Genomic DNA, 23061 nt, shown 5'->3' on the forward strand with positions numbered 1-23061 from the left:
TATTGGACTTCTTACCAAAACCTATCATCTTCAATCTCTCTCTAAAACCTATATTCTTCTTGATGTTTAAAGGTTGAAAAAATTAAATTTATGTTTGGTAACACTTTTAAAGTCTGAAGTTTGAAAATATCTCAAATCTGAAAAGTAGAAATCAGACGTTAGAAAGTTCATCTAACGTCCTCTCATCATTGGTTCAAAATTTCTAAATTTTGATTTTGAAGTCTAAAATCTTAAACAAAACAAATTGAAATAAAATTTTGTAAGTCTAGATTTTAAAAGTGGACCACCTCCATGAGACTATAGAAGTGTTACCAAACACACTAAAATGTTGTACCTATTACCATATTCCACGATTCAAGAATTTTTATTAATAAATTTTAATGTTGAAGGGTAAAAATGCTAACAATATTCATAAATTCAAGATTGTAGATTAATTCATAAATTCAACGAAATACTAATTGCACCCATAACTCTTAGCAAATACTCAACTCTCACTTAAAAAAAATATGGCACCTCCACTAGGGAGTTAAGAAAGATTAATAATAAAAAAGAATTAAAAAGGATGCAACCATCCACCAGTCATAAAAATTTCAAATTGATTGTCATCTTCATCCCCAAACTCTTTTAATTTGTTTTCCCAAAGTGGTGAATTTATATAGCATATTTCAAGGGTACATAAATTCCTTTTGGAAACAGTTTTTTCTCTCCCATGATGAAAATTTGCTTTAGATCCAAAATTGAATTTCAGTGAAGATGCAGTCATCAACCTAAAAATTGTATCTTTGAGAGAATTAGATGTACAGTGATAATGGTCGTCGAATGACAATAAAGTATCTGATGATAAACCATGGATCAAACATCCACAATTATTTTTAAAAGAAAAAAAAAATAAAAAGATTTCTTTTAAAAATTAAATAAATAAATAAACTTAAATCAAATAAAATTATTTAAATATATATATATAGAATCTGTTCTACCATAAGGATTTCAAAGGGGTGGTTCTCAGTAACAAAATTACAGTGTCTATATCCAAAGCAAACAAAAATTTAATATCAAAATCAAAATCTTTGCTGTTTAATTACTACACAAGGGTTACTTGAGCTAATAAAATCTACTTGAAGCATTCCCCCATTTCTTTTTATGTGTAGATTCCTCTTTGCCAATCTGATCAAATTCAAAGGTAACACCTAGTTTCTGTGCAAGGATACAAAAAGACCATTATTAATACATAATCGCGTTTAAATAAACCAAGATACAAATGCAAATGGAAAGGAACGTCTGAGTAAGTGAACATAACATTGTGGGTCAAATGCACCATACAACACCTGTATCTTTTTCTGACATCCCCTCACCCATCTTCATGTGTTGAACAAATGAAAGTCAGTGCTAATCAACCCAAACCTATGTAACAAAGATGGGCACGTGTGTAAATGTCTGACATTGGTACAAAGTGTCAGACACCAACCCCCAAAAGCAACACATACCAACACATCCATATAGCTTATTCCATATGTTGCGAGACATTTTTTTGAGTGCTTTAGTTCATGTTCGTTTTTATCAGTAAATATTTCCAAGTATACAATATAGAGAGAATGTATAGGAAGAACATTTATAGAGTAAATGATACATAAACAAAAAACAATAAATCACATAAGCTAAATATGTCTTTGATGGAGGGTGTTGGAATGTGACTGGCACATAGGTTTGACAAGGTGAAACGCTTGGAAAATTTACAAAACATTACATAAATTCAGATTGGTGTTTACATATCAAGCAACTTTCTTCTCCTGATCTCTTTTTTTCCTAGTTCTTTATCTTTCCAGGAATTCATACAAAAAGTTTTAGAATAAAATAGACCTAAGTCAAATCATCCAAATAGCAAACTAATAATTTGTGAGCATATCCAAATATTTGGTGCAATTTTAAGATTTTGAAAATCATTTGAAGCTTCTATCGAGAGAGCTTTTATTGGCAACCCAACTTTTACTTATTTATTTTCAATTGGTGTGTAATAAGTAAAAGTTGGGGTGCCAATAGAAGCTCTCTTCTTTTATTTTTTGTTTGGGGGGGGGGGGGGTTGAGGCATAGCAACATAGATTCACTTCATGGGATCTCATAACCATGATTTGAGGTAATTTTGGAAATTATATGTTACGACCTCAAAGAGATGGATTTAACTTTCCGCACCACTAACGCCTAGGTACTTTTGATGCATTGGTTAATTTCGTATCATTTGGTATCAGAGCAAATGTCACACCTTTAGTTCAAACATTGGAAGGAACGGCCTAGGGAATGGGTGGGCTAACTATGACCCCCAAATAAAGGGTACCAGAGTGAAAAGCACCACCATGAACATTTGCTATAGAGCGTGGAGGCTTGTTACAAGGCCAAAGAGATATGGGCTTAACTTACTTCACCACTACATCATCACAAGTGTAATATAGACTGATTTTTTCATTTCTTTCCTATCTGCCATTTCTTTGATTTTTATTATCGAGGGTTTTGTTCCTAATGACGCACCTCTGTTGATAGCTTCAACTAGTGTTTAACCATGTAACATGTTACAAGGTGTAACATGGGGCCTTACAAGCATTAAATGCCAACACGTCAAAACAATATATATAAATATTTTATTTGAAAATCTTAAAACAAATGGTGACATGTAATTATTTTGGAAGAAAAATTTACAAATCAGGAATTAGCAGGTTAAGGTTGGAATTGAAGGGGCTGAGGAATGTGGTGATTTTGAGGAGTGGTTCAACTACAGACTTTCAAGAGCAGCTCCTGAAACATGCGCTGAGTTCCTTGGAAGTTTCATTGCAGACAAAACAAACTCACAGTTTACTAAGGGTGGCAAATGGCTTGTATGGAAATTTGAACGCTGTCTCTCTGTTTCTATATTTGTCTCTATGTTTGTTTAAAATTTATATAATACATGCAACACTGAACATCTGCATCCATAACCATCTGCAGTTCTATACCCATCACTTTGATGTGCATTGATTGACTGATCAACGATTGGGATATTATTTTAACCCCGAGGGATTGGTTCAGTGGCAATTTCGGGCCGATAAGTGCCTAATGCCCGTAGGTCATGAGTTCAATAATGAGCATTAATTCCTCAGGGGCCACCCGCAAGGGCACACCCTCACTTACGTGGTGCATGTGATGTGCGGGCGTTGCACGTGCCCTAGGACTAGTCCTTAGACAAGACCATGGTCTATGGAGTGGGCAAAGCAGAGATACGGGCCCAGTCCGCTGTCTACAAGGATACCCAGTTATCAACAACAAAAAAAAAACAATTTGAATATTTTGACAGAAATAAATTATAATAAAATTGTAAAAAAAATTATATTTATTAGTTATAGAAACTCATACAATATTGACAGAGGCAACTTTTTTTTTTTTACAAGTATAAACTTCATTAAAATGAAAGCAGGAGGACAAGGTGGCCCCTTAAAAGTACAAGACACAAAACAACTAAGAAAAACCAAAGCACTCTGAAGACTACAAAGAGCACAACTCCTCCCATCTAAACACAAAGTCTTCGAAGAATACTCCTTCAAATTCTTTTCTTAATTTGCACCAAAAGATTAGTAAACCCAAAATCTCCAAGGTCACTTCTTAGGACGATTTCTCCATTGACACTGGTAAATGTACATTACGTTGTAACTTTTGGGTTAATTTTGTTCTAAAATTTATCTGAGAATTTGATGGTTACAATTTTTCTTTTGTCATGTATCCCTTGCATAATTCCGTGGGTCTTAAAAATTTCGACTCAAACCTCTTATCACCTTGTTTGACACCACAAACCTGGTTTTGAAATCCGTCCACACCAATTTGCTTCCACTTTTCTTCCAACACAAAAGAAAATATATTTTTTTATGCCAAAATAAGTTTATTTGTTTTATTTATATATGGTGTATAGTACTATATGCGCATATGGAATTTTGTTTGTTGTGTAACTTATTATAGAGAACCCATGTACCAGGGAGATCAAAACTTAGCTGATTACATGAGGGATCGCAGCTTCCCTTTGAACTTAGAGTCCATTATGTTTGGACGCATCTTACAAGGACTAGACTCGATTGAACGGAATGCTTTGATCATCAAACAAATTATGCGTCAGATGATAACTTCTCTCAAGAAGATTCATGACAATGGTATCGTTCACCAAGACATTAAACCAGCCAACTTGGTTGTAACAAAGAAGGGACAGATCAAGCTCATAGATTTCGGAGCTGCCACAGACCTTCGAATCGGCAAGAATTTTGTTCCCAATCGTGGTCTACTTGACCCGGATTATTGTCCTCCTGAGTTATACGTGCTCCCAGAAGAAACACCCATTCCTCCCCCAGAGCCCATAGCGGCTTTACTTTCTCCTATTCTTTGGCAGCTATAGTTTTCTTCCTGACGTTTACCTCGGTCGTCCTCTTATTGAAAATTCTGTAAAATTCGTTCTTTGAAATGTTAATGTTTGGTTTTGTTATGAATTCAGCTTAATAGTCCGGAATCTCTTTGATATGTACTCGGCCGGGATTATACTATTGCAAATGGCTATTCCCACCTTAAGATCGACATCGGGTTTAAAGAATTTCAACTCGGAAATAAAGACAAATGGATATGACTTAAATAAATGGAGAGAAGTTACTCGAATGAAACCAGACTTACGGCTTCTCGATCTTGATTCTGGTAGAGGTTGGGACTTGGCTACAAAGCTTATTTCCGAGAGAGGTTTCCTTAGAAGAGGGAGATTATCGGCTTCTGCTGCATTAAGGCATCCGTATTTCTTGTTGGGTGGTGATCAGGCGGCCGCGGTTCTTTCGAAGCTAAGCTTAAGCAAGTAATCATTTTCTCAGTTATGTAAGTATTGCATTGTTTTCTTCCCTCTATATTTTCTTCGATTACTTCTCTTTGAGTTCATGAATTCAAGCCTAGCTTACGTACCAACTTGAGTTCATGAATTCATGTATTGAAACATCTAACTTGGCAACAACTAACCAATTTGAGTTCATGAATTCAAGTCTAGCTTACGTACCAAAACAAAATGTGTACTTGATGTTTATAGATGACTTGAGTAAAAATAAGAGAATTTTCGATCATTTTTTTATTCTTTTGTTTGTTTATTTGTTTTCGAGAAAGATTTCCTGACCTTTTCTTCCTCATTAATTCTATCGGTTCTTCCAAGATGTTATAAATTTTGACCATAGTAATTCTTTTAACCAATTCATCCTCTTTGATGCAGTCTGGTAAGAGTTTTTTGCCAAAAACTTCTCACAAAGTCCCATCTATGTGAAGTCATCTTGCTAAGATCTACGAAAATGCAGTAACTTTCTCATGTGAGTTTGAATACTGATAGCTTACATTTTTTATTTTTTTAATGAAAACAAAGAATTGGGAAAATGTTTTGTTTGCCTTTCAATATAGAACTAAGAATCAGTGTCCTTTAATATTTGCTAACTTTCTGTTTTAATGATTTGTAAGACATATTCTCAACTATCCTAATAGTTGCAAGACAAGCATCTGAACAAAGCCGTTCCATCAAAAGTAGAAACAAAAATGGACTCTCAAACAAAGAAAATCCAAATACAGAAAGACAACAACCACAGAGGCGTAAATAATTGAAATATATAAAATAAAATTTTAGAAAATTTAAGAGAGAGAGAGAGAGAGAGTATATAGATATCAGTTAGAATTCTAGTGATTTGGAGAGGGATCAGAAAATTTGTCGGCAAATTTTGGGGTGGGATCGACATGGAAAAAACTGCTTTTGTTTTTTTTAACATCCACTCTTCAAAAATTCAGAAAGCACCCAGGTGGACTGAGCCAACCCGGTCAACTGAGTTGACTTGGTGGTCTGAGTTGACTCGGTCACTGAGTCAAACTCGTTTGCTGAGTCAACTCGTTTGACCGAGACAACTCGGATGCTGAGTCGACTCACTGTGTTGGGTTGACTCAATGAGTTGTTAACTCGTCCACTGAGTCAACTCGTTTGATCGAGTTAACTCGTTTGTCTGAGTCAACCCAGTACTGAGTCAACTCTAATCGTCGAGTTAACTCTGTTGACTGAGTCAACTCAGTAACCGAGTTAATTCGGTCAAACGAGTTGACTCAGTGGACGAGTTAACAACTCATTGAGTCAACTCAGAGATCGAGTTGACTCGTGGAGTGTTGAAAAGTCGTACATTTGACCGTTTGGCCATAATAGACGACTTGATTAATAACGAACATATAGTGTAAAAAAAGCAATCAGCGGCTAAAATTTTTTACTAACCCTAAGAAACGAAAATGGAGTACAATCACAGAGAAAATCCTATGAAACAAAAATCCCAAACCACATTCGTGCATAAAGGGCATAACCCAAACAAAAATCCATAAAAAGTAGAACATGTTGAAGACGCTATCATTCTGCATCTTGGGAACAAAATCAAATGGATATCATCCCAAACAACATTCACTGGAGTCTACGGAAACTCTATATGTTTTGAAATGTGTTTATCTATGCTTAACTGTAACTAACTAGTTGGGAATGATGATGTTGGTGAAATGTAGTTTGAATATTTGAACAATCTCTTTAATGTACAGAAAGAACATCACGAGGTTTTTTCTTCGAATGGAAATTTATATTTATCATTTCTAGAAACATATCTTGGTCTTTTGTTTTTTTTTTTTCGAGTCGTGATTTTTGATGCCCCTCTAACACATGGGGATATGTCCTCTGACGTGGCATGGGCTAGAACCATAGATTTTTCCGTTGGGATGCACAACTGTACATCCTCATAAATATGTGTATCCTGAGGAAAAGAATCTATAGTTCTAACACATGCCATGTCAGATGGTGTATATCAAAGGGAGGCGTTAGAAAATCATTTTTCTTTTTTCTTCTTTTTATTTTTTTGCTCCAAATCGTGATGCACGAAAATATCACACAAATTATGAAAGTTATAAAAGATCAAGCTAAGAAATCCCGATGACTACTATCTCTGCAGACATTACAACTTGCTTCTTACCCAAATTCGTCCGGGTTCATGAAAATGTTGAGGGCATTGAAGCGAAAAAGTAAAAAATACCGAAAAAATAATAAAAATTCTAGTTGGAGTAAAATTTGCCCTACTAACCTTAAAATAATCAATAATAGTTTTCTAAAAAAAATACAGACTCAATAATCCAAAATATGCTAAAATGAAATTTACTAGAAAATAGAAAGTTTGGCCTTTCGGTCTATCTTCTTTTAGTCCTCCACTCCATATAAATCATATGTAATTTGTTCGACATCATCTTCATACTATACTTGTCCTCGAACTAGAGAAGAATTAGCCAACATTCTTCATAAATCTTTTGGGTCTATGGAGAATTCCTTCTCAACGATTGTGGTCACCTTGAAGTGGTTGTGTTATAAAAATTGAATCGATTATTAGACCAAAGATTTGTCAAATTGGTTGGATCACGGCCAGACTGTGATTAATTTTGGTTCAATCGATTATCATTTATTTAAAATATAAAATAAAATAAAAAATTATTTTACTATAAAAACAACACCTAAAAAATCAGTTGTTCACTAATCACATCGACTATATACAGTGATCATGGTCGTCGAATGACAATAAAGTATCTGATGATAAACCATGGATCAAACATCCACAATTATTTTTAAAAGAAAAAAAAAGATTGCTTTTAAAAATTAAATAAATAAATAAACTTAAATCAAATAAAATTATTTAAAAAAACAAAAATATAGAATCTGTTCTACCATAAGGATTTCAAAGGGGTGGTTCTCAGTAACAAAATTACAGTGTCTATATCCAAAGCAAACAAAAATTTAATATCAAAATCAAAATCTTTGCTGTTTAATTACTACACAAGGGTTACTTGAGCTAATAAAATCTACTTGAAGCATTCCCCCATTTCTTTTTATGTGTAGATTCCTCTTTGCCAATCTGATCAAATTCAAGGGTAACACCTAGTTTCTGTGCAAGGATACAAAAAGACCATTATTAATACATAATCGCATTTAAATAAACCAAGATACAAATGCAAATGGAAAGGAATGTCTGAGTAAGATAACATAACATTGTGGGTCAAATGCACCATACAACACCTGTATCTTTTTCTGACATCCCCTCACCCATCTTCATGTGTTGAACAAATGAAAGTCAGTGCTAATCAACCCAAACCTATGTAACAAAGATGGGAACGTGTGTAAATGTCTGACACTGGTACAAAGTGTCAGACACCAACCCCCAAAAGCAACACATACCGACACATCCATATAGCTTATTCCATATGTTGCGAGACATTTTTTTGAGTGCTTCAGTTCATGTTCATTTTTATCAGTAAATATTTCCAAGTATACAATATAGAGAGAATGTATAGGAAGAACATTTGTTGAGTAAATGATACATAAACAAAAAACAATAACTCACATAAGCTAAATATGTCTTTGATGGAGGGTGTTGGAATGTGACTGGCACATAGGTTTGACAAGGTGAAACGCTTGGAAAATTTACAAAACATTACATAAATTCAGATTGGTGTTTACATATCAAGCAACTTTCTTCTCCTGATCTCTTTTTTTCCTAGTTCTTTATCTTTCCAGGAATTCATACAAAAAGTTTTAGAATAAAATAGACGTAAGTCAAATCATCCAAGTAGCAAACTAATAATTTGTGAGCATATCCAAATATTTGGTGCAATTTTAAGATTTTGAAAATCATTTGAAGCTTCTATTGATCAAGCATGGAAAGGGATAACCACTGACCTTTTGCGCTTATTAGTTGTCGGGACAAGTAACCCTCGTTTCTCCAGGCTTTTGAATCGATCCCTTGCAAGGGTGCAACAGCCCTTCATGAAATAAAAAAAGAAATGGAAAAACCTCAAATTTTGTACATAAACTACAAGCCAAAAAAAAGATATAAACAAGAGAACATAGAGTTATGTGGAGTAAGTATAACAAACCTTCAGCTTGCGGAGGGAACCAGAAATTTCTTCCGTCAATAGGACTTGAACAGGGGCAGGTTCAAATCTGATACAATGAACTTAAAACATGTTAGCTTTGAACTTCTAATATGTTGGCATATGAACACACCAGCCAGGAAAGACCTGATGGCTAATGTGCAAGATGTAGTATCTTGTTACTTGTCAACAAAAAAAATTTATCTCGTTACTTGTCGGAAAAAAAAAAATTTTAAAATGGAGTATCTTGTTTAGCTACAAACAGGAATGAGTAATGGCTTAGTTATGTTTCAAGTATACTTTATCGGATATGTTTAAGGATAAATGTCACCTCATATCCTCGTCGTATTTGGGAATCATACGCAATTGTTTACATACATTTCAAAAACAAGTCTAGATCCTCTGCCCTAAGCGTTGAATAACGTTACCCAATCTGCCATGTATTGTTTAAAACCCACTTAACCAATGTATTGTATTTTCTTTTGCTTTCTTTGGGGGCTACCTCAGCCTCCTTCTGTATCTTCTAATATTTTCCTTTCCTTTAATATATTTTTACACTTATCCAAAAAAAAAGATGAACGTTCAACTGAAACATTCTGAAAACGAAAAAATTTTGAACCATGATAAAGAAAGTCAAAACATTCTCAGGCAGTTGGCCCGAAAGTGTGTCATGTGGAAAAAAGATTAGAACTGGGATTGGGTAATATGACTCGACTGCCCAAAAACCAACAATAATTCTCAAGACTTTCAAAAAACCTGAACTTCTAGAAAGATAATAGACGTGACAAGACATTTCTTTATTCCCTTCCATTGCCAAACATAAACCGATATTTCATGACATTTTCATTTTTAAATTAAATAAAAAATACAGAAATTTCCCTTTTCTTCACATTAAACCCAAAGAAAATCCAAAATGGAAAAATTAGAGTAGAGTTTCCCATAATTGAAAAATCTCAAGAACATTTCAGCGCTATACTGTAACGTGCATAAGAAAATTATAAATAACAAAGAAGATGCGCACAATAAAGATTTGATGTTTTGAGAGAGATCAGGAATAATTACTTGTGCTTCCCCAAGCGTGGTGGAGCTGATTTAAGTCTTTCTTGCTTAGCTACAACACGCCTGACATGTCTTTTTTGCTTCTCTTCATCCTCTCTAGCTATTTCTTCTAGTATATCTGGTAAACTGTCACCAAAAATCCAAGCAAGCATTAAGATATTATATTGACCACCCAAAGCAATGCATATACAAGCATATTGGGTGAGCTACCTGTCAATCTCCTTTGAAAGCTCTTCAACCTTCTTTGCTTCTGATTCTGCCTTAAGCCTTTCCTTGCGTCTAACTCTCCGATTCAGCTCTACTCGAGTCACTAACTTTTTTTTCGACGATCTGCACCACAATCGCCCAAACAATACAAACCCAAGTGATTTAGCACGTATTACTCACAAATTTAGACTGATGTGAAGAATCACTACATAATACTCTCCCATAGTGGTGCACTACTCTAGCCTAGCATACATTTTTCCTGCATCATGTAGTACTATGCGTTCTCATGTCAATTTAAATGCTTTGAAAGAATGGTGATGACACAAGAAAAGACGTATTTTCAATGTTCAAATCAAATCATACTGTAGAACTCCTTAGTCTACAAAAAGGCTAGGCAGAATTCACCATTCCTAGTGCATCATTAAATGCTTCCTCGGCATGCGTGACAGGTAAACAAAGAGGCATCTCTTGCATTCAAATCAGGAAGTATTTTCAGTTTTCTTGGTGTCTACTAATTTTTTTTTCTTGATAAGTGTAAAATTTTATTGAGAAAAATGGCCGAGGTAGCCAATGGTATAAGATAAAAAAGATTGTTTCTAGCCAATTCCTAATTACCACCATAGCGACATTCTCTTCAAAACATAATGCTTCCATGCACAATAAAGGAACAAAATAAGCACACCTTTGGTCAAGTGCATTATCATTGTTGTCATCCAAATTCTCCTCATCCATATCATCATCATTTCCATCATCCGCATCAAGAAAATACATCTGGAAGAAATGTTAGAAATAGTAAATCATGCTCAAGGATATTATTTTTTTAATGCATAGAAAGAACACCAACAAATAGATCCCTCACAAAGAATACAGGGTATGAGCCTGAGTACTCAGCAAGAACATGTTTTTAGAATATTCAACTTCCTTATAACATAGAGAATATACATTTCAGAGAATGATGATTCTCCATAGAGAAAACTCAAAACATGGCAAATGAGCTAAAGATAAAAGGCCTTCAACAGCTGATAAATGTGAAGTACATCAACAACTGCACATAGAACATCATCTATAATGGGGGCATGGAAACAGGCTTTTCTCAAACTTCATTGACTTACATGTACTTTTTCCTGTATAATCAAAGACGATAAAAAATTTCCAAGCAAAAATGAACAAATGGAACAACCACAACTCACATTTTCTTCATCCACGACTTCACCAGAAACAATTAATGGAACTGGCTGAGGCCCTAACTCCTTTTTGTAGATTTTTTGCATTTCTTCAGCAACAGCATGAGCCAACGAATCCTAGATTGACAGAAAAAAAAAAGTTGAGAATATTTCCATTTACTTGTAGTAAGGCCAATTGTAGACATAATAGGAAATTTAAGCAGTCCAAAAAAAAAAAATACCTGATGATCTTCAAATGAAGGATTGAACGAGCATCCAGGTGGCTCAACTTCTACCGCCGGAATAAGCGTAGGCTTGGACTTCTGTCAAAATTCCTCAAAGGAAAAAAAAAACATAAGACAAGTTCTACAAAAGACTCCAGCAAATTCTAAAACCTTCTAAATGTTAAAAAGGATTTTAAAAAAAAAGGCAACGGAACATGTGGCACTCTAGTATTCCATATCAAATGAAGAGCACCATGGAATTAACCGTGCATCAGCATCACTTCTTTTCAAGTTAAGTTCATAACTTACACGTCCAAAGGGTATCTATCCATCCTTCACTTTTTGTTTCCATTTTTTTTTTTAAAAAAAAATTAGGGATGAGCAATCTCATTTAATTTTTTTTTTTTAAAGGATACCTTTTTAGTCTTGACATCATCTTCACCTGCAAGAAAGTCGAAAAAGCTCAATATAACACGTTATCTCACAATGCTGAACCCGTGAAAACATAAAAATGGTAAATTAGTTAAAAATGAACCTTTATCATCCCATATGTCAACAATGCCAGAGGTTGCGTCCTGCTCACCCTATTAAATTTGAACAAAAAAGATAAGAAATAGAACCAAAAAAATAACCTACAAACAAATATAAAAAAATCAACTTTTTTTTATAAGTTTTACCTTGGGAACGTCTTCGTTAGCTTCCACTTTCGGAACAACTTTCTTTTTTTTCTTGGATTTCTTCAGCTTTGAAGATGGAACAGCTTGAACAAAGGGGCTTCTTTGCAACAAACTGTCGCAACGGAGAACTTTCTCCCTATGTTTTTCTATCTTCCGCTTGATCGAATGATCTAAGGAGAACGAACAGAGAAGTTTGAATGAATTTCTTAATTAAACTCATAAAACATACATAGTGATCATAATTCCCTATAACGAGATAGTTGTTCTTCCTTTTTCACTAATTTCTATAATAAATAAATAACCTTTTTCACAACAATAAAACACACACACAGATCATATTTCCCTACAAAACACATACACATAGTTGTTCTACTTCATTTTCCACTAATAGGTATAAAAAAAATCAACCTTTTTCACAAGAAAACAACATTAACTTCGAAATTTATTGTTTCTTCTTCAAAAAGAATCGATTCTGCTTTCTCGTTGAGAAAAATTGAGTCTTTCCACAAAAGCAGCCAAAATTAGCACAGAATTTCTCGTGAATTTCTGAAACCCTAATGGAAATGGAGATAATAATAAAAGAAAGCCTAACGGCGGAGTTAACGGGAACTAACGTAGTTACCTGTAGATTTGTCGACGTAGAAGAGAGACTCGCTTGGAACGGCTGCAAGAGAGCCGCCACTGAGAGCGTCTTTGGTAGATTTCTCGAAAAACTCGTCGATGTCATCCGTGCGTATGTTAGCCCTCCACGCCTTCTTTCCCTTACGAGAGCTCTTCGCCTTCCCCATTCTCTCTCTCTCTCTCCAGAAACCTAACACAGTTTATGTTCTTTAGGGCGGCCAACAGAGTACTGAAACAACAAACATTACGCGGGGGTGCGCAGTGCGCACCACACAGTTGAGTTTGATGCAAATGCTTCGCATCAAAACTATATGAGTAACTGATATGGGTCGGGTGTGGGTCGGATGAAGAATCCAATATTATATCCGATTTTTTACCCACTTATGCTAAGGATTTTCTTATCTAATTATTTATCTACTTTTTTTTAAAGGATATCCGTATCCAACTTATACCCAAATTTCAAGCCGATATCCAAGTCGGATATATGATGAAAAACCCTTAATTTGGGAATATACATATATTTTATTATGAATTTATTGTATTAAATTCAGATAAACGAATTTTCGGATGAGATAGAATGCATATTCATATCTGACTCTAAAAAAATTTGGATAAAAATAATTATAAATAAATTTACCCAAATTTTTAATCGGATAAAAAATTTGTACCCATATCCAAATAACTCGAATAGGATGAGTCGGGTAATTGAATATTATCCAATCCATTGCTAGCCCTACTATTAACTAAATAATAAACAAAAAGTTCTACTAACCATTACTCAATTAGTCAGGATGTTCATTAGCAATCCCCTGTTTAATTCGTGAATATTTCACGAATTTTTCAAAAACCCCTCCCTCCAAAGCCATCGTCAAGGATTTATCTCAAAAATTGCGTAATGCATGTTAGGAGAGAGGATTGCATGTGCCCCGAAAATTAGTCTGATGCTTTAAGAGTTCCAAATACTTTAATTTTTTTTGTTTTTTGTTTTTTTTTGGTTTAATGTTTCATATAATAATAACAAGCCAATAAAGACAATAATGATTGAGATTTTGTATATGAAATCTAGGTATAAACTCTAGTACAAATAATATATATAATTATTTCTTTTATAAGGGAGTCCATTTTTTGTTTGGTTTGGTTTGACTTGATTTTATGCCAACCTAAGCTAAAATTCGAATTGATTTGGTCGATGTCACATTTTCTTAACTTAGAACCGAGCCAAAACTAGCTCCGTCAAACAGAACCAATCGAAAACCACCCATTTGCATCAATTCAAGTTGCACCCCTACGGAAAAAAAAAATCATTTGAGCATGATTAAGGCAAGGGAAGTTATATTGACAAGCCACAACTTCTAAGGGCAGATTGTAGTTAAAAAAATAATAATAATAAATAAATAAATAATAATAAATAAATACTTCAAAAAAAATTTATTTGGCATGAGTGTTCAAAGCAATTTTTTAAATATTTGAAGTGCCCTAAATATATTAGATTTATTATTTTCATGCCAATTTTTACTAACGCCACACCAATTGTGTGGAATTCTATGGCGATTTTACATAAGAATTGGTGTAGGATTAGTAAAAGTTGTGGTAATAGAAGATCTCATATATTAGGCCCTTGGAGTTTATTGGTGCCAATAAGGCGGCAACAAAGGGTTTGATTGGGTCCCATTAACAATTCCTTATCATTCCAGTTTTTTAAAGGTTCAGACTTCGGAGAGAGCCCTTCGTCTCTGCAATTTTTTTTTTTTTGTTGTAGAGAGAGGGGAGAGAGAGAGAGATATGAAGACATCTCGATCTCCATATCGTCCGTCGGATAAATTTTCTAAGGATTTCATTATAGGGGGAGTTGCAGCAATAATATCGAAGAGTGCAGCGGCGCCAATTGAGAGAGTAAAGCTGCTATTGCAGAATCAAGGCGAGATGTTGAAAAGAGGACATCTCAAGAGGCCTTATAATGGTATTGGTGATGGCTTTAAGAGGGTTTTCAGGGAAGAAGGTTTTTTATCTTTTTGGAGAGGAAATCAGGCCAATGTCATTCGATACTTCCCAACCCAAGTATGTTTTTTTTTTTTTCTTTTCTAAATGTTTTTGGGGCTAAAATTTTGTTTTTTATGGCTCTAGGTACTTGTTGTTAATTGGGTATTTTTCACTTTCATAAGATTGATAGAGTTTTTTTTTCCCCTCTTTAATTGCTTTTGTGCTGAAAAAAATGCGTTTTTATTACTCTGGATTTCAGTTGAGACATTGGGTTTATCTCCATTTTTTTTTTCAATTTTTTTTGCTTAAAAAATGCATTTTTATTGATCTGAATTTCATTTGGGACATTGGGTTTATCTCCATTTTTCTTTTTTCATTGTTGTTTGCTTAAAAAATGCATTTTTATTACTCTGAATGTGCTCCGCAAGTAATCAGAGATAATGTACCAACCAATCCAAAGCGTTATGGCATTGAGCTGATTATCAAACTGACTAGGTGAGCAACAATATCGTACAATTGCCGGTCTTTGTTGTCACGCTCAACCTAAGGCAAAGCACATTAAAATTGATTCAACTATTGACATGGTCATGTTTGACACAAAGGCTAATAGTAATTTCATCTCATTAATTGTATATCTATGGGAATAAAGGGCATAAAATAACAACACATATCATATAATACAAGGATTATACTCCTCGACAATGTCTCCATTCCTTTGCTCTCCCATAATTGTGTTCACGTCGTCTCCAAGCCTTCTCGTTTCTTCTTTCCAACACGATTATTGATTTAGTTTAGGTGGTAAACTAGGGTCCCCTTTCCTACTTAGCACATATCCTATTTGACATGCAACATTAGGGAAGTCGTTATTTACACAAACGATATACTTATAGTTGGTGACTCTGTCAGTTAGGTGGTTTGCGTAGCTGAAGTAAAAAGATGATCATTATTGGAAATGAGGATTACAAGCAGAGCTTTCCCCTTCATTTATGTATTCTTCATTTGTTCTTCACTCTCTCATTTCAGTCCAATAATGTGGGAACTTAGGGGTATTCTGTCTTCCCTTCGTCTTCTTCATTGATTTTCTTAATATAAAAATCAAAATAAGAACGATAAAGTGAATGTTGTTTTGACCACCATTTTTGTAATCTGTAGTTTAAAGTCTCCTGCAATCATTGATGCAATCCAGAATGATCTATTGTTTTCTGAATAATTTGAAAATCAATGACTAACCTTGACAAGTCAAATATTTTGGATATATGTTGAAATTTAATACCATGTAAGCAAGTATTCATGGTAGCAAAGGCCCAAAATAATCTAGACTCGATCAAATACATACTCATGAAAAAAATAGGCATTTAGTTTGCAGCTTGAAGAGATACCATGACATACCAACTTTGAACAATATTAAATATGGCTCAAAAAGCATTCTTAATAAAATGTCAACTAAGTGTTTGGCCTATATTTGCAACATGATAGGAGAGTTGGTAGGTGCCCAACTTTGGCTAGCTCGAATGTTGAATGATTTAATTTTGGGCAGGAAAATATAATGCATGTCTATATCTTTTGTGGGATTGCCCCTAGTATATCTCAAAAGGACAACTATGGTGTAATCATATTCTTGAGGAACTTGAAAGCTTAATGCTCAAGTAGAAAGGTGTCATGAAACCAAATGAGAATAAACCACGTTTTGACATTTTACTAGCTTGGTCATCGAGAAGTATTTATAAAAGGAAAAGATCCGTTCGTTAACCCCCCTGCCCATGGAAGGTATGGTGGAGCACAAACCAAACCAACAATCCATGATAGGTACAGCCGATTAGAGTTTCAACGTAGACATGGTCATCAATGATTTTTCGATGGTTGGTAACCTAGTTTTTTAAGAAAATTAGTTTGAGCTATAGGTTTATTCGGGTACCTACCTATTTCTCATGATTGATTGTTTTCATGGTACCTTGATAAGATCCAGAAAAATCAATAAGATAGAGTGGCAACAAGGATATTTTTAAGAAAAGTGGGTCATTAAACATAGAATTAGCCTCAATGGATGATATAGATCAAATTTGAGTTTATTGTGAAGATGGTCTTTTACATCTGATTAGATCTGATTTGTAGAGGTTGGTCATTGATTTTAATTCAAAAAATAAGCCCTTGATTTCGGGATGCAATAGTGTCTGCTTGGTGCTTTGAGCTTTGAGCTTTGAGCTTTGGGCTGTGATGTTGGTGGTTGAAACCACTCAATTCATTAGTTTTTCTTTGATTTTTTTTATTTTGATTGGGAAAATCGATGAAGAAGAGGCAAGGGAGATGGAATAACAATAAAACCCCCATGTTCATTAGAAAAGGAAGAGAGAGAGAGAAGTGATCATCTTCTTTCTTGGATTATACGAGTCATTTATCCAATAGAGTTGCATAATATAAGTGTGTGGTAATGATTTTGTTGAAATTGGACGGACACAAGTAAGATGAAGAGATACTGGATAAGAGAAGTGATCTCAAAAGATTGCTTAAACCAAATCAATGGTCATTCAGTCGTCATTGCAAAGGAGAGAGGAGAAGAGTTGGAAATGGGGTGAATAAAGCAAGGGAAAAAAAATAGTAGAGTAGTGGGCTTTTAAGAGAGTATTATTTGTGATGTTTTGTGTGTGTGTTGTGTAGTTTTTTTAAACGCTTTGGACTTTAAAAAATTAACGAAGTGAAATCACTAATTGATGTGGGTTGAGAGAGACTAGACATGGGCAGTGGTCATACATTCTTTCCACTCACATAGTTAATTTGGTGGGTGTCTCGTGGTTCAAAGATTTATTATCTAATTGTTGATGATCAAACAGTGTCCGGTTGTACAAGATTTTACTTCTTGTGTTCATTATATGGTGGAACTATTCAAAATTTTCCATCAAAGGGTGAAATACGGTACCCAAATTAGAGGGATCCAATGCATCGAAGTATGCCTAGAACCATTGTCTCATTTAATAGAGTGTCAAACAACCTCTGATTTGTTCTCATTCTCACCAGTGGTTCGACCAACATGAGATCCCTTCCCTTTGTTTTCAAAATTCCAAAGTTAATGTAACATCCATATGTTCTTACCTAATCTTCTTTTTTATATTTATTTATTTTCTTCTAAACAATCTTTCCAGCATCACTAATTTGTATAGCCTACATACATGCTTATTTTAATTTTTAACTGCTATTTTGATTCACAACGCAACTATCTGAGTACATATTTTAAGTATAAAAAACTATCTGCAGTTCCTTTACAGTCCTGTTTTTGTCGGTTTTTCTTTCTTTCTTTCAATCTCAGAGAAATATGATCCTAGTTTTCAGCTACTTGTAATATTTCCAGTGTTCCCTGCAGCACCTCTGGTTTTCCGTTGAATGATTCACAATTCCTTAAATTTAGAATTGACATAAGTTGAATCTTCATCTATAGAAAGCTTCATCACATGAATTTAGAATGAATGGCGAGGAGATGAACCTTTTCCTGATAATTTAGTAGTAAAACTCATGGCCCCAAAATTAAGCCAACTGAATAAATCGTAAGCATCCAATCTAGAACATACTTTCAATGGTTAGAAAGGAATGTTAAAAGGAATCCATAGATTAGATGGTTGGGATTGTTCGATCAGTTCTAAACTTCAGTTGTGGTATGCCCTAGTTGTGTTCATTGGAGGGTGGTCCTACCTTTGAATCTGTGACTAAGCTTTCCTCCTAAGGTTCTAACTAGTCAAATGTTGACTTTCAATTTGGTCAAGGATTTGTTAATACTATCTTGTGACTAATGTCACCAAAGAAACATTGTTGTTTTCTTTGCAGGCTTTCAACTTTGCATTCAAGGGTTATTTCCAGACCCTCTTTGGACGCTCAAAGGAGAAAGATGGGTACGCAAAGTGGTTAGTCGGAAATGTAGCCTCTGGTAGTGCTGCCGGAGCAACTACTTCGTTATTTCTCTATCACTTGGATTATGCACGAACCCGACTGGGAACTGATGCAAAGGAATGCCCAATCAATGGTCAACGGCAGTTTAAAGGGATACTAGACGTTTACAAGAAGACAGTGTCAAGTGATGGGATTGTTGGTCTGTATCGAGGATTTGGGGTTTCAATCATGGGGATTACTCTTTATCGGGGTATGTACTTTGGGCTCTATGACTCTATGAAGCCCATCGTTCTGGTGGGATCATTGGAGGTATTGACCCTCAACTATTCGTATAGAACCATTTCCATACTATTTTAACTCTGTCAAGTTTCAAGAGCTTTTTTGTTTATTTAACACTAGAAGGTGGCACGTGCAAATGCACATGTATCAGAAGGACTTACTTGTAATTTGAAATATTAATCGAAGGGTTTTTTAATATTACATAGTAAAATGTTTTTATTTTTTATTTTTGTAATTTTCAAAACTGACCAATGTTTTTAAAAGGATCTTGGGTTGCAATTTTCTTATTTTTTTACCAAAATGACCCTGGTTATATTAAGCTTAAAATATAAAGGTAAGGGCATTTATGAGATCCAAGTTTTGGTGTCGAAACACTTCTATTTCGCCTTATCTCATTATAATAGTAAAGATGATGATCTGAATGATACAATGACTTGATCATATAAATTTCTTCCATTATTTTGAATGCGTAATGGTTTACTGTTCCCATGAGCGTACATGCCCGAGTGGTTACTTCTCTAATGCTATCTGCTTTTGTTATTGCAGGGAAACTTCTTTGCCAGTTTTCTATTGGGTTGGAGCATTACAACAGTTTCTGGGGTCTGTGCTTACCCCTTCGACACTCTACGACGAAGAATGATGTTGACTTCTGGACAGCCTACCAAGTACCGCAATACCTTACATGCCTTACGTCAAATCATTCACCAAGAGGGTTTCGCTGCACTATTCCGAGGAGTGACTGCAAACATGCTTCTGGGTATGGCGGGGGCAGGAGTTCTAGCAGGATATGATCAGCTTCACCGCATCACATACAAACACGGTTATGGTTTCAAACCACAACAAAGAACCTTGAAGTGATGAATCCCAACCAGACAAGACAAGGTGTGTAGTAAGTACAATGTTTATTCTTATTTGAAGTTGTGCATTTCAACTTCAAGGGGGGGACAAAATAAGCAACACGGATGACAGAAAGTAGAATATATTGATTTTTTTGGATTTGGTCTTGTCCCTAATTGCATATAGAAGAACAAGGGAAAGGCTTCTATGTACATAATCTGTATAGTAGAATGAATTACATTGATCCTTCTGCAATAAATAATATACGAAATCATGCTTCCTGGTCACCGCATCAGGGCAACAACAACACTATTGCTGGTGACATGTGGGTGAAAGAGATGACATTCTGTTGTGCTTTTGTCGTATCTCTCTTAGGTTATGTGGGTCTTCTTGCTCATCGAATGGTGTGCTTGTTAACATATGCTGATGGAGGCATGGAGCCAACCGATATAGTTTGGCAGACGGGTGTGTAGAGCCCATGTCAACATTGAGTTGGGAGTGAGAGCAGGGAATGATGCATATTCATATTAAAAGGTGGGCTACGTTCGAGCAAGCCATGAAGAATGAACCAGGGTTTGCATGAGGTGGGGACGTGGCGGTTGCAAATCCTCAACTGGGTCGGGGGAAATCCTTCATGACAGCTGAAGGGAAAATTAGTGTGAGGGATATCTTTCAAAAGCCCAATGGTCCATTTTGTAAACTTATTCTTTTCAAACGTCCCCATCCTGACTTCTTTCAATTGGTGACGTCATTGATTCAAATTGTCGAGATCAACAATCCAAATCATTCAGATTAACCTTTGTTCCAATTGTCTTACAACTGTCGAGATCAAAGATTGTAAATCATCAATCTTGATGATTGACACATGAATCATTTAGATCAACATTCAAATTGTTTTGATCAACCTTGTTACAATCGTAGATCTCAATAAATTTTCGAAGTGAGCCCTTGCACCATAGTTATTGTTCTTTCAAAATCAAATATTTGGTTGAATTTTGAGATTCCACTGGATGATGTGATTTTGCATCCCAAGAAAATGAACCTACATTATCCATCGAACTCCCATAATCCGTAACTTTGAATCTATGTGGTTAAGAATCCCGAAATCAGTGATCAACTACATTACCTTGAAATTGAAGCTCCCAAACATTTCAAAGTGCTCCCCAAGATATCCCCATGTGAATCAACATTGAGGGCATACTTCAATTTAACTATTCATCAAGCTCTAGAAACGAAATTCCCATCCTCAATTCAGGTTCACGATTGAACCTCAAACCTCCCCAACAACAATGAAGCCCACAACCGATTATTAAAACATGATGCCTGTATAGCTCTTCAAGGTTATCGAGACCATAACAAGTTACATCCACCAATTGATTCTACGCAAAACATCGTCGACGTGCTCATCAAATAAGCATCACAATCATGGTTTTAAATATCATCCGAGACCGAGACGACTCGTCCGATACGTCTCGGTATCATCCACCAACGAGACGGATAGACAAGTCAATGTATCGGACGGGATTTAAAACCCACGTGCATTTTCTCATTGTTGAATGAGACATGTCAAACTTATCATCCCAGACGACTTGGTCTAGTTCACGGACGAGACGAGACATCAAAAAGAGTTTTAAAACCATGATCACAATGCCAACCTGGGTATTAATAACAAAATTATATTCACCAATTAACATCAAAACACATCAACCAAACCAAATTGAAAAAAAAATTCCAATACCATTTCAAAATTTCATACAAATAGAACCAGTACCAAAGGCAAGTCGACAGATTGATTTACAGATTACAATTATAACAAAACTAAACTCATTGATCCCCAACTCTAAAAGCTCCGCCATGTTTCTAAAAACACAATGACAGATTAATCTCCACTAATTTTTTTTCTCTATATAGGAATATACCTTTTGATCATCTGCTTGCCTACCACAGCAACACCTGCAGCCAATCCTCCAATGGCACCAGCAACGGCCGCAGATCGCGGACCCCGCCTTATAGAGCGCTCCAGTGCCCAACCCAGCTAAAACGCTGTTCAACAAATCATCAGTCCCCCTCATATAATCTACCCCACTCTCCAATCCAGTAAAGATCAAACCCATAAGACCCAAAGAATTCCCAAACTTTCTTCCATTAAACCCACCAGAATTCAACACCCGGTTCGTCCGAAGTTTCAGAGAATCACCGGGCTCGGCGGCTTTGAGACCTTCGATAGTGCCCTTTGAAGCCCCAACAATGGCGCCTGTGAGGTACCCAGAGCCTGTATAGTACTGTAGATTCTCACCCCATGATCGACGTTGAACGATAGATTCTTCGTCGAAGAGAAATTCGGGAGAGGTTGGGAGGTTATAGAGGTTGTGGATTGGGACATGGAGGTCTTGGTATGGGTGGTATTGACGGTATTTTCGATCAGACGAGTCTGCCATTGAAACTAGGATTTTAGGATCTTGAGCTCCAAATCTTCAAAAAATTCGTCCTTTTTCAAAAAAAATTACAGATGGATGTCTGAAAGAAAAAAATAATAGATCTTTAATAGAGATTAAAAGGAAAGCGAGGATCGAACTTCTAGGTTTCTTATTGAAAGAGAATAAAGAGGTTCTAGAAACCCTCAAATTGGATTTTTTTTTTTAGGGTTTTAAGGTTGCTGTCAGGGCTTGGAGAGAAAACCCTAACACAGGGGATGAGAGAGGATTGTTCCTATGCAATACAGTTAAGCGTTCCTCTTTCAAGAATCTTTCTTTCGAAAGTTACGAGCAGTGCGCACGCAGCACGCAACGTTTGAAAATCGCACATATGGTATGCACGTGCGATGCACATCTTAAATGGTTTTTAAACTCGTCGGAGACCGAGACGTATCGCCCGAGTTAACTCGGTATCAGAGTTGAACGAGACCAACTCACAAAGTGATTTTTTTGACCGAGTTTTACAACTCATGTACAAATTTTCGAGTTATCTCGTGAGACATCTCAAACGTATCGGAAAACTCGTCCGAGATGACTCGGTATCGGACCTGAACGAGACGAGATGCGATACCGAGTTTAAAAACCATGCATCTTAGCATGGTTTTAGAACTCATTTTAAAGTCTCATGGGTAAACAATACCGAGTCGTCTCAGATGAGTTTTTCGATACGTTTGAGACGTCTCATTTAACAATGAAAAAAATGAACGTGGAT

General features: G+C 35.5%; 3 protein-coding genes and 1 pseudogene across 5 annotated transcripts; 2 read left to right on the forward strand and 2 right to left on the reverse strand.

Moving 5' to 3' along the window:
- Positions 1–968: 968 nt before the first annotated feature.
- Positions 969–13174, reverse strand: LOC147385099 (Nop53 protein). Of its 3 annotated transcripts, none has more exons than XM_086426110.1 (12): positions 12905–13173; positions 12283–12452; positions 12141–12189; positions 12022–12047; positions 11624–11704; positions 11409–11519; positions 10901–10989; positions 10222–10341; positions 10015–10137; positions 8956–9022; positions 8759–8841; positions 969–1194 (listed from the first exon to the last, which is right to left on the reverse strand). In XM_086426110.1, exons 1-12 carry the CDS (start codon positions 13068–13070, stop codon positions 1188–1190), a joined length of 1092 nt encoding a protein of 363 aa, XP_086282236.1. In that variant the 5' UTR covers positions 13071–13173; the 3' UTR covers positions 969–1187. The 3 variants fall into 3 exon arrangements, with proteins under 3 accessions (XP_086282236.1, XP_086282235.1, XP_086282234.1); XM_086426109.1 differs by lacking the exon at positions 969–1194 and adding an exon at positions 7734–7967; XM_086426108.1 differs by lacking the exon at positions 969–1194 and adding an exon at positions 8117–8174 and having other exon boundaries at positions 12905–13174.
- On the forward strand, positions 2349–5460 carry LOC147385100 (serine/threonine-protein kinase STN8, chloroplastic-like). Its single transcript, XM_086426166.1, has 5 exons — positions 2349–2435; positions 2706–2891; positions 3992–4395; positions 4499–4863; positions 5246–5460. The coding sequence occupies exons 1-4, from the start codon at positions 2349–2351 to the stop codon at positions 4845–4847; spliced, it is 1026 nt and encodes a 341-aa protein (XP_086282292.1). The 3' UTR covers positions 4848–4863; positions 5246–5460.
- Positions 13175–14565: 1391 nt separating the features above from the next.
- Positions 14566–20162, forward strand: ER-ANT1 (endoplasmic reticulum-adenine nucleotide transporter 1). Its single transcript, XM_086426059.1, has 3 exons — positions 14566–14961; positions 18697–19068; positions 19585–20162. Exons 1-3 carry the CDS (start codon positions 14686–14688, stop codon positions 19894–19896), a joined length of 960 nt encoding a protein of 319 aa, XP_086282185.1. The 5' UTR covers positions 14566–14685; the 3' UTR covers positions 19897–20162.
- Positions 20163–21586: 1424 nt separating this feature from the next.
- On the reverse strand, positions 21587–22687 carry LOC147385102 (mitochondrial import inner membrane translocase subunit TIM23-3 pseudogene; annotated as a pseudogene).
- Between the last annotated feature and the right edge of the window lie 374 nt (positions 22688–23061).

Source organism: Akebia trifoliata, chromosome 15, assembly GCF_017979445.1.
Source record: "Akebia trifoliata isolate Shusen 1 chromosome 15, ASM1797944v1, whole genome shotgun sequence".
Classification (NCBI taxonomy): Eukaryota; Viridiplantae; Streptophyta; class Magnoliopsida; order Ranunculales; family Lardizabalaceae; genus Akebia; species Akebia trifoliata.